The sequence below is a fragment of the Hyperolius riggenbachi genome, chromosome 3, assembly GCF_040937935.1.
Source record: "Hyperolius riggenbachi isolate aHypRig1 chromosome 3, aHypRig1.pri, whole genome shotgun sequence".
NCBI lineage: Eukaryota > Metazoa > Chordata > Amphibia > Anura > Hyperoliidae > Hyperolius > Hyperolius riggenbachi.
Window position 1 is genome coordinate 220,233 of NC_090648.1, and position 16,200 is coordinate 236,432.

Below are 16,200 nucleotides of genomic sequence, written 5' to 3' on the forward strand. Positions count from 1 at the left end.
CAAGCAATGACCAGGCCACCCCTATACATACACAAGCAATGACCAGGCCACCCCTATACATACACAAGCAATGACCAGGCCACCCCTATACATACACAAGCAATGACCAGGCCACCCCCTATACATACACAAGCAATGACCAGGCCACCCCTATACATACACAAGCAATGACCAGGCCACCCCCTATACATACACAAGCAATGACCAGGCCACCCCCAATACATACACAAGCAATGACCAGGCCACCCCTATACATACACAAGCAATGACCAGGCCACCCCTATACATACACAAGCAATGACCAGGCCACCCCCTATACATACACAAGCAATGACCAGGCCACCCCTATACATACACAAGCAATGACCAGGCCACCCCCTATACATACACAAGCAATGACCAGGCCACCCCTATACATACACAAGCAATGACCAGGCCACCCCTATACATACACAAGCAATGACCAGGCCACCCCTATACATACACAAGCAATGCCCAGATCACCCCCTCTATACATACACAAGCAATGACCAGGCCACCCCCTATACATACACAAGCAATGACCAGGCCACCCCTATACATACACAAGCAATGACCAGGCCACCCCTATACATACACAAGCAATGACCAGGCCACCCCCTATACATACACAAGCAATGACCAGGCCACCCCCTATACATACACAAGCAATGACCAGGCCACCCCCTATACATACACAAGCAATGACCAGGCCACACCCTATACATACACAAGCAATGACCAGGCCACCCCTATACATACACAAGCAATGACCAGGCCACCCCTATACATACACAAGCAATGACCAGGCCACCCCTATACATACACAAGCAATGACCAGGCCACCCCCTATACATACACAAGCAATGACCAGGCCACCCCTATACATACACAAGCAATGACCAGGCCACCCCTATACATACACAAGCAATGACCAGGCCACCCCTATACATACACAAGCAATGACCAGGCCACCCCCTATACATACACAAGCAATGACCAGGCCACCCCCTATACATACACAAGCAATGACCAGGCCACCCCTATACATACACAAGCAATGACCAGGCCACCCCCTATACATACACAAGCAATGACCAGGCCACCCCTATACATACACAAGCAATGACCAGGCCACCCCTATACATACACAAGCAATGACCAGGCCACCCCCTATACATACACAAGCAATGACCAGGCCTCACCCCCTATACATACACAAGCAATGACCAGGCCACCCCTATACATACACAAGCAATGCCCAGGCCACCCCCTATACATACACAAGCAATGACCAGGCCACCCCTATACATACACAAGCAATGACCAGGCCACCCCCTATACATACACAAGCAATGACCAGGCCACCCCCTATACATACACAAGCAATGACCAGGCCACCCCCTATACATACACAAGCAATGACCAGGCCACACCCTATACATACACAAGCAATGACCAGGCCACCCCTATACATACACAAGCAATGACCAGGCCACCCCTATACATACACAAGCAATGACCAGGCCACCCCTATACATACACAAGCAATGACCAGGCCACCCCCTATACATACACAAGCAATGACCAGGCCACCCCTATACATACACAAGCAATGACCAGGCCACCCCTATACATACACAAGCAATGACCAGGCCACCCCTATACATACACAAGCAATGACCAGGCCACCCCCTATACATACACAAGCAATGACCAGGCCACCCCCTATACATACACAAGCAATGACCAGGCCACCCCTATACATACACAAGCAATGACCAGGCCACCCCTATACATACACAAGCAATGACCAGATCACCCCCTATACATACACAAGCAATGACCAGGCCACCCCTATACATACACAAGCAATGACCAGGCCACCCCTATACATACACAAGCAATGACCAGGCCACCCCCTATACATACACAAGCAATGACCAGGCCACCCCTATACATACACAAGCAATGACCAGGCCACCCCTATACATACACAAGCAATGACCAGATCACCCCCTATACATACACAAGCAATGACCAGGCCACCCCTATACATACACAAGCAATGACCAGGCCACCCCTATACATACACAAGCAATGACCAGGCCACCCCCTATACATACACAAGCAATGACCAGGCCACCCCTATACATACACAAGCAATGACCAGGCCACCCCCTATACATACACAAGCAATGACCAGGCCACCCCCTATACATACACAAGCAATGACCAGGCCACCCCCTATACATACACAAGCAATGACCAGGCCACCCCTATACATACACAAGCAATGACCAGGCCACCCCTATACATACACAAGCAATGACCAGGCCACCCCCTATACATACACAAGCAATGACCAGGCCACCCCTATACATACACAAGCAATGACCAGGCCACCCCCTATACATACACAAGCAATGACCAGGCCACCCCTATACATACCCAAGCAATGACCAGGCCACCCCCTATACATACACAAGCAATGACCAGGCCACCCCCTATACATACACAAGCAATGACCAGATCACCCCTATACATACACAAGCAATGACCAGGCCACCCCTATACATACACAAGCAATGACCAGGCCACCCCTATACATACACAAGCAATGCCCAGGCCTCCCCTATACATACACAAGCAATGACCAGGCCACCCCTATACATACACAAGCAATGACCAGGCCACCCCCTATACATACACAAGCAATGACCAGGCCACCCCTATACATACACAAGCAATGACCAGGCCACCCCTATACATACACAAGCAATGACCAGGCCACCCCCTATACATACACAAGCAATGACCAGGCCACCCCTGTACATACACAAGCAATGACCAGGCCACCCCCTATACATACACAAGCAATGACCAGGCCACCCCCTATACATACACAAGCAATGACCAGGCCACCCCCTATACATACACAAGCAATGACCAGGCCACCCCTATACATACACAAGCAATGACCAGGCCACCCCTATACATACACAAGCAATGCCCAGGCCACCCCTATACATACACAAGCAATGACCAGGCCACCCCTATACATACACAAGCAATGACCAGGCCACCCCCTATACATACACAAGCAATGACCAGGCCACCCCCTATACATACACAAGCAATGACCAGATCACCCCTATACATACACAAGCAATGACCAGGCCACCCCTATACATACACAAGCAATGACCAGGCCACCCCCTATACATACACAAGCAATGACCAGGCCACCCCCTATACATACACAAGCAATGACCAGGCCACCCCTGTACATACACAAGCAATGACCAGGCCACCCCCTATACATACACAAGCAATGACCAGGCCACCCCCTATACATACACAAGCAATGACCAGGCCACCCCCTATACATACACAAGCAATGACCAGGCCACCCCCTATACATACACAAGCAATGACCAGGCCACCCCTATACATACACAAGCAATGACCAGGCCACCCCTGTACATACACAAGCAATGACCAGGCCACCCCCTATACATACACAAGCAATGACCAGGCCACCCCCTATACATACACAAGCAATGACCAGGCCACCCCCTATACATACACAAGCAATGACCAGGCCACCCCCTATACATACACAAGCAATGACCAGGCCACCCCTATACATACACAAGCAATGACTAGGCCACCCCCTATACATACACAAGCAATGACCAGGCCACCCCTATACATACACAAGCAATGACCAGGCCACCCCTATACATACACAAGCAATGACCAGGCCACCCCTATACATACACAAGCAATGACCAGGCCACCCCCTATACATACACAAGCAATGACCAGGCCTCACCTCTATCACATCCTGCTTGGCCTTCTTAATGGTGTTCTGAATATCCTGGTAAGTTTTGGCATCAGCAATAGAGTCTCCAATCCCAATAGTGTGACCTGTAAGAGAAACCGCAGGAGATGTAGCTGCATAATATGCTGGCCCTTTATAAATACAATAAATAAATGTAGAGATCCTTGCTAGGGACGAGAAAACAGCAAAAAATCTATTAACCCTTCGCACACTCACATGCAAATGTTCCAACAAATGCATTCACAGATTCACTCATCCAGGCACAACTGTTATCCCTACAGCTAAGTTAAAAGCCGGGGTTTTAGTTCACAGAAGAATGCATTCTTCTGCTTAGTCACCTATACTGCGTAGAAGTACCCAGGTAAACATAGGTGTCCTAACTCTGGCCCTGTAACATGCATAGTGCAGACATGCAAACACATTCATTGCATCAAACCTATCAATAGATTAGGAGCACACATCCTGACGTCCTCTCCTGGGACAGACAGTGCATCTTACCAATCGCACAGGGGAGCTAACGTTATGTGTCCATGTGTACCATGCGCATACACCAGCATAAGCTGTGTGCTAACGTTATGTGTCCATGTGCACCATGCGCATACACCAGCATAAGCTGTGTGCTAACGTTATGTGTCCATGTGCACCATGCACATACCCCAGCATAAGCTGTGTGCTAACGTTATGTGTCCATGTGCACCATGCACATACACCAGCATAAGCTGTGTGCTAACGTTATGTGTCCATGTGCACCATGCACATACACCAGCATAAGCTGTGTGCTAACGTTATGTGTCCATGTGCACCATGCACATACCCCAGCATAAGCTGTGTGCTAACGTTATGTGTCCATGTGCACCATGCACATACACCAGCATAAGCTGTGTGCTAACGTTATGTGTCCATGTGCACCATGCACATACACCAGCATAAGCTGTGTGCTAACGTTATGTGTCCATGTGCACCATGCACATACCCCAGCATAAGCTGTGTGCTAACGTTATGTGTCCATGTGCACCATGCACATACCCCAGCATAAGCTGTGTGCTAACGTTATGTGTCCATGTGCACCATGCACATACACCAGCATAAGCTGTGTGCTAACGTTATGTGTCCATGTGCACCATGCACATACACCAGCATAAGCTGTGTGCTAACGTTATGTGTCCATGTGCACCATGCACATACACCAGCATAAGCTGTGTGCTAACGTTATGTGTCCATGTGCACCATGCACATACACCAGCATAAGCTGTGTGCATGCTGACAAACACATACAGGGGAAGGAGGGAGTGCACTGAATTAGACCCTAGCCACAGGGGTCAGTAACAAGAACAATACATATATCCAGGCACATCGCCTCTAGTTAGGACATTAAATAAGTTAAGGAAAGGGAGGTGCTGAAGGGGGTGTGGCTAGAAAACAGCAAAAATCTATTAACCCTTATTTAATGCCCTAACTAGATGCGATGTGCCTGGATATATGTATTTTGTTCTTGTTACTGACCCCTGTGGCTGGGGTCTAATTCAGTGCACTCCCTCCTTCCCCTGTATGTGTTTGTCAGCATGCACGGGGGAAATGAGCCACTTACTAGGATCTCTGTGTTAGCTCATTTCCCCCCGCAGTGGGCACTATTGCCGCCACACAGCGCTCACATGCTTGAGTTGTGAGAGTTTGTTGGAACGCACAAGGAGCGGAAACCGGAAGGAGCACACATCACGTGACCAGGAGTTCGGTCCAGCGAGAAGAGAGCATCACCGCTGCTCGTACCGCTGTGTGACCCGCAGCCCGCGGTATAGGATATCGGGATTACAGCAAGTTTTCTGGCTGTTTGTGGAGCACACTGTTCATTCTCTTAGATGTGGGAGAACTCCGGAATAGGTACAGTGGCCAAACTTCATTAACACTACGGTTTGCCCTGCACCATTAGAACATCTGTGCTGAGGCATTGTCAGACTTTCGATGCAAATTATATACTAAATATAAATAAAACACTGCATCAACTCAAAAATATTGTACTGAAAACATCTAGCTGGGAGTATTTTACCTGATATACCACAGGCAGGCTACAAGTATATTTATTCCAGCACACAAGCAGCTGCCTGAACCCAAACTGCATGCCCCTGCCTCTGGCTTATAGTACCTCCCACTATCCTTAGCTAATCAGCATATATCACACCCTGGCCTATACTGTCCAATACCTGCACCCCACTACAGCATGGTCCCTATACATCCCACCCTGTCCAATCCCTGCCTCCCACTACTGTATACTCCTATACATCCCACCCTGCCCAATCCCTGCCTCCCACTACGGTATACTCCTATACATCCCACCCTGTCCAATCCCTGCCTCCCACTACGGTATACTCCTATACATCCCACCCTGCCCAATCCCTGCCCCCCACTACTGTATACTCCTATACATCCCACCCTGTCCAATCCCTGCCCCCCACTATGGTACACACCTATACATCCCACCCTGCCCAATCCCTGCCCCCCACTACTGTATACTCCTATACATCACACCCTGCCCAATCCCTGCCCCCCACTACTGTATACTCCTATACATCCCACCCTGCCCAATCCCTGCCTCCCACTACAGCATGGTCCCTATACATCACACCCTGCCCAATCCCTGCCCCCCACTACTGTATACTCCAATACATCCCACCCTGTCCAATCCCTGCCTCCCACTACTGTATACTCCTATACATCACACCCTGCCCAATCCCTGCCTCTTACTACTGTATACTCCTATACATCCCACCCTGTCCAATCCCTGCCCCCCACTATGGTATACACCTATACATCCCACCCTGCCCAATCCCTGCTCCCCACTACTGTATACTCCTATACATCCCACCCTGCCCAATCCCTGCCTCCCACTACAGTATACTCCTATACATCCCACCCTGCCCAATCCCTGCCTCCCACTACGGTATACTCCTATACATCCCACCCTGCCCAATCCCTGCCCCCCACTACTGTATACTCCTATACATCCCACCCTGCCCCCCACTACTGTATACTCCTATACATCCCACCCTGCCCCCCACTACTGTATACTCCTATACATCCCACCCTGTCCAATCCCTGCCTCCCACTACTGTATACTCCTATACATCCCACCCTGTCCAATCCCTGCCTCCCACTACTGTATACTCCTATACATCCCACCCTGCCCAATCCCTGCCTCCCACTACGGTATACTCCTATACATCCCACCCTGCCCAATCCCTGCCTCCCACTACTGTATACTCTTATACATCCCACCCTGCCCAATCCCTGCCCCCCACTACTGTATACTCCTATACATCCCACCCTGTCCAATCCCTGCCCCCCACTACTGTATACTCCTATACATCCCACCCTGCCCAATCCCTGCCCCCCACTACTGTATACTCCTATACATCCCACCCTGCCCAATCCCTGCCCCCCACTACTGTATACTCCTATACATCCCACCCTGCCCAATCCCTGCCCCCCACTACTGTATACTCCTATACATCCCACCCTGTCCAATCCCTGCCTCCCACTACTGTATACTCCTATACATCCCATCCTGCCCAATCCCTGCCCCCCACTACTGTATACTCCTATACATCCCACCCTGTCCAATCCCTGCCCGCCACTACGGTATAGGATGCCTCTATGTGTGTCTTACTGAGCCTGTGATCCTGATATCGGGAGTCTCATTCTCTTAGCCATATACGGTATAGGATGCCTCTATATGTGTCTTACTGAGCCTGTGATCCTGAGATCGGGAGTCTCATTCTCTTAGCCATATACGGTATAGGATGCCTCTATATGTGTCTTACTGAACCTGCGATCCTGAGATCGGGAGTCTCATTCTCAGCCATATACGGTATAGGATGCCTCTGTGTGTCTTACTGAGCCTGTGATCCTGAGATCGGGAGTCTCATTCTCTTAGCCATATACGGTATAGTATGCCTCTATGTGTGTCTTACTGAGTCAGTGATCCTGAGATCGGGAGTCTCATTCTCTTAGCCATATACGGTATAGGATGCCTCTATATGTGTCTTACTGAACCTGCGATCCTGAGATCGGGAGTCTCATTCTCTTAGCCATATACAGTATAGGATGCCTCTATATGTGTCTTACTGAACCTGCGATCCTGAGATCGGGAGTCTCATTCTCTTAGCCATATACAGTATAGGATGCCTCTATATGTGTCTTACTGAGCCTGTGATCCTGAGATCGGGAGTCTCATTCTCTTAGCCATATACGGTATAGGATGCCTCTATATGTGTCTTACTGAGCCTGTGATCCTGAGATCGGGAGTCTCATTCTCTTAGCCATATACGGTATAGGATGCCTCTATATGTGTCTTACTGAGCCTGTGATCCTGAGATCGGAAGTCTCATTCTCTTAGCCATATACGGTATAGGATGCCTCTATATGTGTCTTACTGAACCTGCGATCCTGAGATCGGGAGTCTCATTCTCTTAGCCATATACGGTACAGGATGCCTCTATATGTGTCTTACTGAACCTGCGATCCTGAGATCGGGAGTCTCATTCTCTTAGCCATATACGGTATAGGATGCCTCTATATGTGTCTTACTGAACCTGTGATCGGGAGTCTCATTCTCTTAGCCATATACAGTATAGGATGCCTCTATATGCGTCTTACTGAGTCAGTGATCCTGAGATCGGGAGTCTCATTCTCTTAGCCATATACGGTATAGGATGCCTCTATATGCGTCTTACTGAGCCTGTGATCCTGAGATCGGGAGTCTCATTCTCTTAGCCATATACGGTACAGGATGCCTCTATATGTGTCTTACTGAACCTGCGATCCGGAGATCGGAAGTCTCATTCTCTTAGCCATACACAGTATAGGATGCCTCTATGTGTGTCTTACTGAGCCTGTGATCCTGAGATCGGGAGTCTCATTCTCTTAGCCATATACGGTACAGGATGCCTCTATATGTGTCTTACTGAGCCTGTGATCCTGAGATCGGGAGTCTCATTCTCTTAGCCATACACAGTATAGGATGCCTCTATGTGTCTTACTGAGCCTGTGATCCTGAGATCGGGAGTCTCATTCTCTTAGCCATATACGGTATAGGATGCCTCTGTGTGTCTTACTGAGCCTGTGATCCTGAGATCAGGAGTCTCATTCTCTTAGCCATATACGGTATAGGATGCCTCTATATGTGTCTTACTGAGCCTGTGATCCTGAGATCGGGAGTCTCATTCTCTTAGCCATATACAGTATAGGATGCCTCTATATGTGTCTTACTGAGCCTGTGATCCTGAGATCGGGAGTCTCATTCTCTTAGCCATATACGGTATAGGATGCCTCTATGTGTGTCTTACTGAGCCTGTGATCCTGAGATCGGAAGTCTCATTCTCTTAGCCATATACGGTATAGGATGCCTCTATGTGTGTCTTACTGAGCCTGTGATCCTGAGATCGGGAGTCTCATTCTCTTAGCCATACACAGTATAGGATGCCTCTATATGTGTCTTACTGAGCCTGTGATCCTGAGATCGGGAGTCTCATTCTCTTAGCCATATACGGTATAGGATGCCTCTATATGTGTCTTACTGAACCTGTGATCCTGAGATCGGGAGTCTCATTCTCTTAGCCATATACGGTATAGGATGCCTCTATATGTATCTTACTGAGCCTGTGATCCTGAGATCGGGAGTCTCATTCTCTTAGCCATATACGGTATAGGATGCCTCTATATGTGTCTTACTGAACCTGCGATCCTGAGATCGGGAGTCTCATTCTCTTAGCCATATACAGTATAGGATGCCTCTATATGTATCTTACTGAACCTGCGATCCTGAGATCGGGAGTCTCATTCTCTTAGCCATATACGGTATAGGATGCCTCTATATGCGTCTTACTGAACCTGTGATCCTGAGTCTCATTCTCTTAGCCATATACGGTATAGGATGCCTCTATGTGTGTCTTACTGAGCCTGCGATCCTGAGATCGGAAGTCTCATTCTCTTAGCCATATACGGTATAGGATGCCTCTATATGTGTCTTACTGAGCCTGTGATCCTGAGATCGGGAGTCTCATTCTCTTAGCCATATACGGTATAGGATGCCTCTATGTGTGTCTTACTGAGCCTGTGATCCTGAGATCGGAAGTCTCATTCTCTTAGCCATATACGGTATAGGATGCCTCTATGTGTGTCTTACTGAACCTGTGATCCTGAGATCGGGAGTCTCATTCTCTTAGCCATATACGGTATAGGATGCCTCTATATGTGTCTTACTGAGCCTGTGATCCTGAGATCGGGAGTATCATTCTCTTAGCCATATACGGAATAGGATGCCTCTATATGCGTCTTACTGAGCCTGCGATCCTGAGATGGGGAGTCTCATTCTCTTAGCCATATACAGTATAGGATGCCTCTATATGTGTCTTACTGAACCTGCGATCCTGAGATCGGGAGTCTCATTCTCTTAGCCATATACGGTATAGGATGCCTCTATATGTGTCTTACTGAGCCTGTGATCCTGAGATCGGAAGTCTCATTCTCTTAGCCATATACAGTATAGGATGCCTCTATATGCGTCTTACTGAACCTGCGATCGGGAGTCTCATTCTCTTAGCCATATACGGTATAGGATGCCTCTATATGTGTCTTACTGAGCCTGTGATCATGAGATCGGGAGTCTCATTCTCTTAGCCATACACAGTATAGGATGCCTCTATATGTGTCTTACTGAACCTGTGATCCTGAGATCGGGAGTTTCATTCTCTTAGCCATATACGGTATAGTATGCCTTTAGGTGTGTCTTACTGAGCCTGTGATCCTGAGATCGGAAGTCTCATTCTCTTAGCCATATACGGTATAGGAAGCCTCTATATGCGTCTTACTGAGCCTGTGATCCTGAGATCGGTAGTCTCATTCTCTTAGCCATATACAGTATAGGATGCCTCTATGTGTGTCTTACTGAGCCTGTGATCCTGAGATCGGGAGTCTCATTCACTTAGCCATATACGGTACAGGATGCCTCTATATGTGTCTTACTGAACCTGCGATCCTGAGATCGGGAGTCTCATTCTCTTAGCCATATACGGTATAGGATGCCTCTGTGTGTCTTACTGAGCCTGTGATCCTGAGATCGGAAGTCTCATTCTCTTAGCCATATACGGTATAGTATGCCTCTATATGTGTGTTACTGAACCTGCGATCCTGAGATCGGGAGTCTCATTCTCTTAGCCATATACAGTATAGGATGCCTCTGTGTGTCTTACTGAGCCTGTGATCCTGAGATCGGAAGTCTCATTCTCTTAGCCATATACGGTATAGGATGCCTCTATGTGTGTCTTACTGAACCTGCGATCCTGAGATCGGGAGTCTCATTCTCTTAGCCATACACAGTATAGGATGCCTCTATATGTGTCTTACTGAACCTGCGATCCTGAGATCGGGAGTCTCATTCTCTTAGCCATATACAGTATAGGATGCCTCTATATGTGTCTTACTGAGCCTGCGATCCTGAGATCGGGAGTATCATTCTCTTAGCCATATACGGAATAGGATGCCTCTATATGCGTCTTACTGAGCCTGCGATCCTGAGATCGGGAGTCTCATTCTCTTAGCCATATACAGTATAGGATGCCTCTATATGTGTCTTACTGAACCTGCGATCCTGAGATCGGGAGTCTCATTCTCTTAGCCATACACAGTATAGGATGCCTCTATGTGTGTCTTACTGAGCCTGTGATCCTGAGATCGGGAGTCTCATTCTCTTAGCCATATACGGTATAGGATGCCTCTATATGCCTCTTACTGAACCTGTGATCCTGAGATCGGGAGTCTCATTCTCTTAGCCATATACGGTATAGGATGCCTCTATATGTGTCTTACTGAACCTGCGATCCTGAGATCGGGAGTCTCATTCTCAGCCATATACGGTATAGGGTGCCTCTATATGTGTCTTACTGAGCCTGTGATCCTGAGATCGGGAGTCTCATTCTCTTAGCCATATACGGTATAGGATGCCTCTATGTGTGTCTTACTGAGCCTGTGATCCTGAGATCGGGAGTATCATTCTCTTAGCCATATACGGAATAGGATGCCTCTATATGCGTCTTACTGAGCCTGCGATCCTGAGATCGGGAGTCTCATTCTCTTAGCCATATACAGTATAGGATGCCTCTGTGTCTTACTGAACCTGCGATCGGGAGTCTCATTCTCTTAGCCATATACGGTATAGGATGCCTCTATATGTGTCTTACTGAGCCTGTGATCATGAGATCGGGAGTCTCATTCTCTTAGCCATACACAGTATAGGATGCCTCTATATGTGTCTTACTGAACCTGTGATCCTGAGATCGGGAGTTTCATTCTCTTAGCCATATACGGTATAGTATGCCTCTATGTGTGTCTTACTGAGCCTGTGATCCTGAGATCGGGAGTCTCATTCTCTTAGCCATACACAGTATAGGATGCCTCTATGTGTGTCTTACTGAGCCTGTGATCCTGAGATCGGGAGTCTCATTCTCTTAGCCATATACGGTATAGGATGCCTCTATATGTGTCTTACTGAACCTGCGATCGGGAGTTTCATTCTCTTAGCCATATACGGTATAGGATGCCTCTATATGTGTCTTACTGAGCCTGTGATCCTGAGATCGGGAGTATCATTCCCTTAGCCATATACGGAATAGGATGCCTCTATATGCGTCTTACTGAGCCTGCGATCCTGAGATCGGGAGTCTCATTCTCTTAGCCATATACAGTATAGGATGCCTCTATATGTGTCTTACTGAACCTGCGATCCTGAGATCGGGAGTCTCATTCTCTTAGCCATATACGGTATAGGATGCCTCTATATGCGTCTTACTGAACCTGTGATCCTGAGATCGGGAGTCTCATTCTCTTAGCCATACACAGTATAGGATGCCTCTATATGTGTCTTACTGAGCCTGTGATCCTGAGATCGGGAGTCTCATTCTCTTAGCCATATACGGTATAGGATGCCTCTATATGCGTCTTACTGAACCTGCGATCCTGAGATCGGGAGTCTCATTCTCAGCCATATACGGTATAGGATGCCTCTATATGTGTCTTACTGAGCCTGTGATCCTGAGATCGGGAGTCTCATTCTCTTAGCCATATACGGTATAGGATGCCTCTATGTGTGTCTTACTGAGCCTGTGATCATGAGATCGGGAGTCTCATTCTCTTAGCCATATACGGTATAGGATGCCTCTATATGTGTCTTACTGAGCCTGTGATCCTGAGATCGGGAGTCTCATTCTCTTAGCCATATACGGTATAGGATGCCTCTATGTGTGTCTTACTGAGCCTGTGATCATGAGATCGGGAGTCTCATTCTCTTAGCCATATACGGTATAGGATGCCTCTATATGTGTCTTACTGAGTCAGTGATCCTGAGATCGGGAGTCTCATTCTCTTAGCCATATACAGTATAGGATGCCTCTATATGCGTCTTACTGAACCTGCGATCGGGAGTCTCATTCTCTTAGCCATATACGGTATAGGATGCCTCTATGTGTGTCTTACTGAGCCTGTGATCATGAGATCGGGAGTCTCATTCTCTTAGCCATATACGGTATAGGATGCCTCTATATGTGTCTTACTGAGCCTGTGATCATGAGATCGGGAGTCTCATTCTCTTAGCCATATACGGTATAGGATGCCTCTATATGTGTCTTACTGAGTCAGTGATCCTGAGATCGGGAGTCTCATTCTCTTAGCCATATACAGTATAGGATGCCTCTATATGCGTCTTACTGAACCTGCGATCGGGAGTCTCATTCTCTTAGCCATATACGGTATAGGATGCCTCTATATGTGTCTTACTGAACCTGTGATCCTGAGATCGGGAGTATCATTCTCTTAGCCATATACGGAATAGGATGCCTCTATATGCGTCTTACTGAGCCTGCGATCCTGAGATCGGGAGTCTCATTCTCTTAGCCATATACAGTATAGGATGCCTCTATATGTGTCTTACTGAACCTGCGATCGGGAGTTTCATTCTCTTAGCCATATACGGTATAGGATGCCTCTATGTGTGTCTTACTGAGCCTGTGATCCTGAGATCGGGAGTCTCATTCTCTTAGCCATATACGGTATAGGATGCCTCTATATGCGTCTTACTGAACCTGCGATCGGGAGTTTCATTCTCTTAGCCATATACGGTATAGTATGCCTCTATGTGTGTCTTACTGAGCCTGTGATCCTGAGATCGGGAGTCTCATTCTCTTAGCCATATACAGTATAGGATGCCTCTATATGCGTCTTACTGAACCTGCAATCGGGAGTCTCATTCTCTTAGCCATATACGGTATAGGATGCCTCTATATGTGTCTTACTGAGCCTGTGATCATGAGATCGGGAGTCTCATTCTCTTAGCCATATACAGTATAGGATGCCTCTATATGTGTCTTACTGAACCTGTGATCCTGAGATCGGGAGTTTCATTCTCTTAGCCATATACGGTATAGGATGCCTCTGTGTGTCTTACTGAGCCTGTGATCCTGAGATCGGAAGTCTCATTCTCTTAGCCATATACGGTATAGTATGCCTCTATATGTGTGTTACTGAACCTGCGATCCTGAGATCGGGAGTCTCATTCTCTTAGCCATATACAGTATAGGATGCCTCTGTGTGTCTTACTGAGCCTGTGATCCTGAGATCGGAAGTCTCATTCTCTTAGCCATATACGGTATAGGATGCCTCTATGTGTGTCTTACTGAACCTGCGATCCTGAGATCGGGAGTCTCATTCTCTTAGCCATACACAGTATAGGATGCCTCTATATGTGTCTTACTGAACCTGCGATCCTGAGATCGGGAGTCTCATTCTCTTAGCCATATACAGTATAGGATGCCTCTATATGTGTCTTACTGAGCCTGCGATCCTGAGATCGGGAGTATCATTCTCTTAGCCATATACGGAATAGGATGCCTCTATATGCGTCTTACTGAGCCTGCGATCCTGAGATCGGGAGTCTCATTCTCTTAGCCATATACAGTATAGGATGCCTCTATATGTGTCTTACTGAACCTGCGATCCTGAGATCGGGAGTCTCATTCTCTTAGCCATACACAGTATAGGATGCCTCTATGTGTGTCTTACTGAGCCTGTGATCCTGAGATCGGGAGTCTCATTCTCTTAGCCATATACGGTATAGGATGCCTCTATGTGTGTCTTACTGAGCCTGTGATCCTGAGATCGGGAGTCTCATTCTCTTAGCCATATACGGTATAGGATGCCTCTATATGCCTCTTACTGAACCTGTGATCCTGAGATCGGGAGTCTCATTCTCTTAGCCATATACGGTATAGGATGCCTCTATATGTGTCTTACTGAACCTGCGATCCTGAGATCGGGAGTCTCATTCTCAGCCATATACGGTATAGGGTGCCTCTATATGTGTCTTACTGAGCCTGTGATCCTGAGATCGGGAGTCTCATTCTCTTAGCCATATACGGTATAGGATGCCTCTATGTGTGTCTTACTGAGCCTGTGATCCTGAGATCGGGAGTATCATTCTCTTAGCCATATACGGAATAGGATGCCTCTATATGCGTCTTACTGAGCCTGCGATCCTGAGATCGGGAGTCTCATTCTCTTAGCCATATACGGTATAGGATGCCTCTATATGCCTCTTACTGAGTCAGTGATCCTGAGATCGGGAGTCTCATTCTCTTAGCCATATACGGTATAGGATGCCTCTATGTGTGTCTTACTGAACCTGCGATCCTGAGATCGGGAGTCTCATTCTCTTAGCCATATACAGTATAGGATGCCTCTATATGTGTCTTACTGAACCTGTGATCCTGAGATCGGGAGTCTCATTCTCTTAGCCATACACAGTATAGGATGCCTCTATATGTGTCTTACTGAGCCTGTGATCCTGAGATCGGGAGTCTCATTCTCTTAGCCATATACGGAATAGGATGCCTCTATGTGTGTCTTACTGAGCCTGTGATCCTGAGATCGGGAGTCTCATTCTCTTAGCCATATACGGTATAGGATGCCTCTATATGCGTCTTACTGAGTCAGTGATCCTGAGATCGGGAGTCTCATTCTCTTAGCCATATACGGTATAGGATGCCTCTATGTGTGTCTTACTGAGCCTGTGATCCTGAGATCGGGAGTATCATTCTCTTAGCCATATACGGAATAGGATGCCTCTATATGCGTCTTACTGAGCCTGCGATCCTGAGATCGGGAGTCTCATTCTCTTAGCCATATACAGTATAGGATGCCTCTGTGTCTTACTGAACCTGCGATCGGGAGTCTCATTCTCTTAGCCATATACGGTATAGGATGCCTCTATATGTGTCTTACTGAGCCTGTGATCA

General features: G+C 47.6%; 1 protein-coding gene across 2 annotated transcripts in view; it reads right to left on the reverse strand.

Moving 5' to 3' along the window:
- Positions 1 to 16,200, reverse strand: part of POLR2A (RNA polymerase II subunit A) — a 127,497-nt gene that overhangs the window by 46,086 nt on the left and 65,211 nt on the right. For both annotated transcript variants that reach the window (XM_068273793.1, XM_068273794.1), the window contains one exon: positions 3,857 to 3,951. In XM_068273793.1, the coding sequence (XP_068129894.1) occupies positions 3,857 to 3,951 (95 nt within the window). The remainder of the gene's footprint in view (positions 1 to 3,856; positions 3,952 to 16,200) is intronic.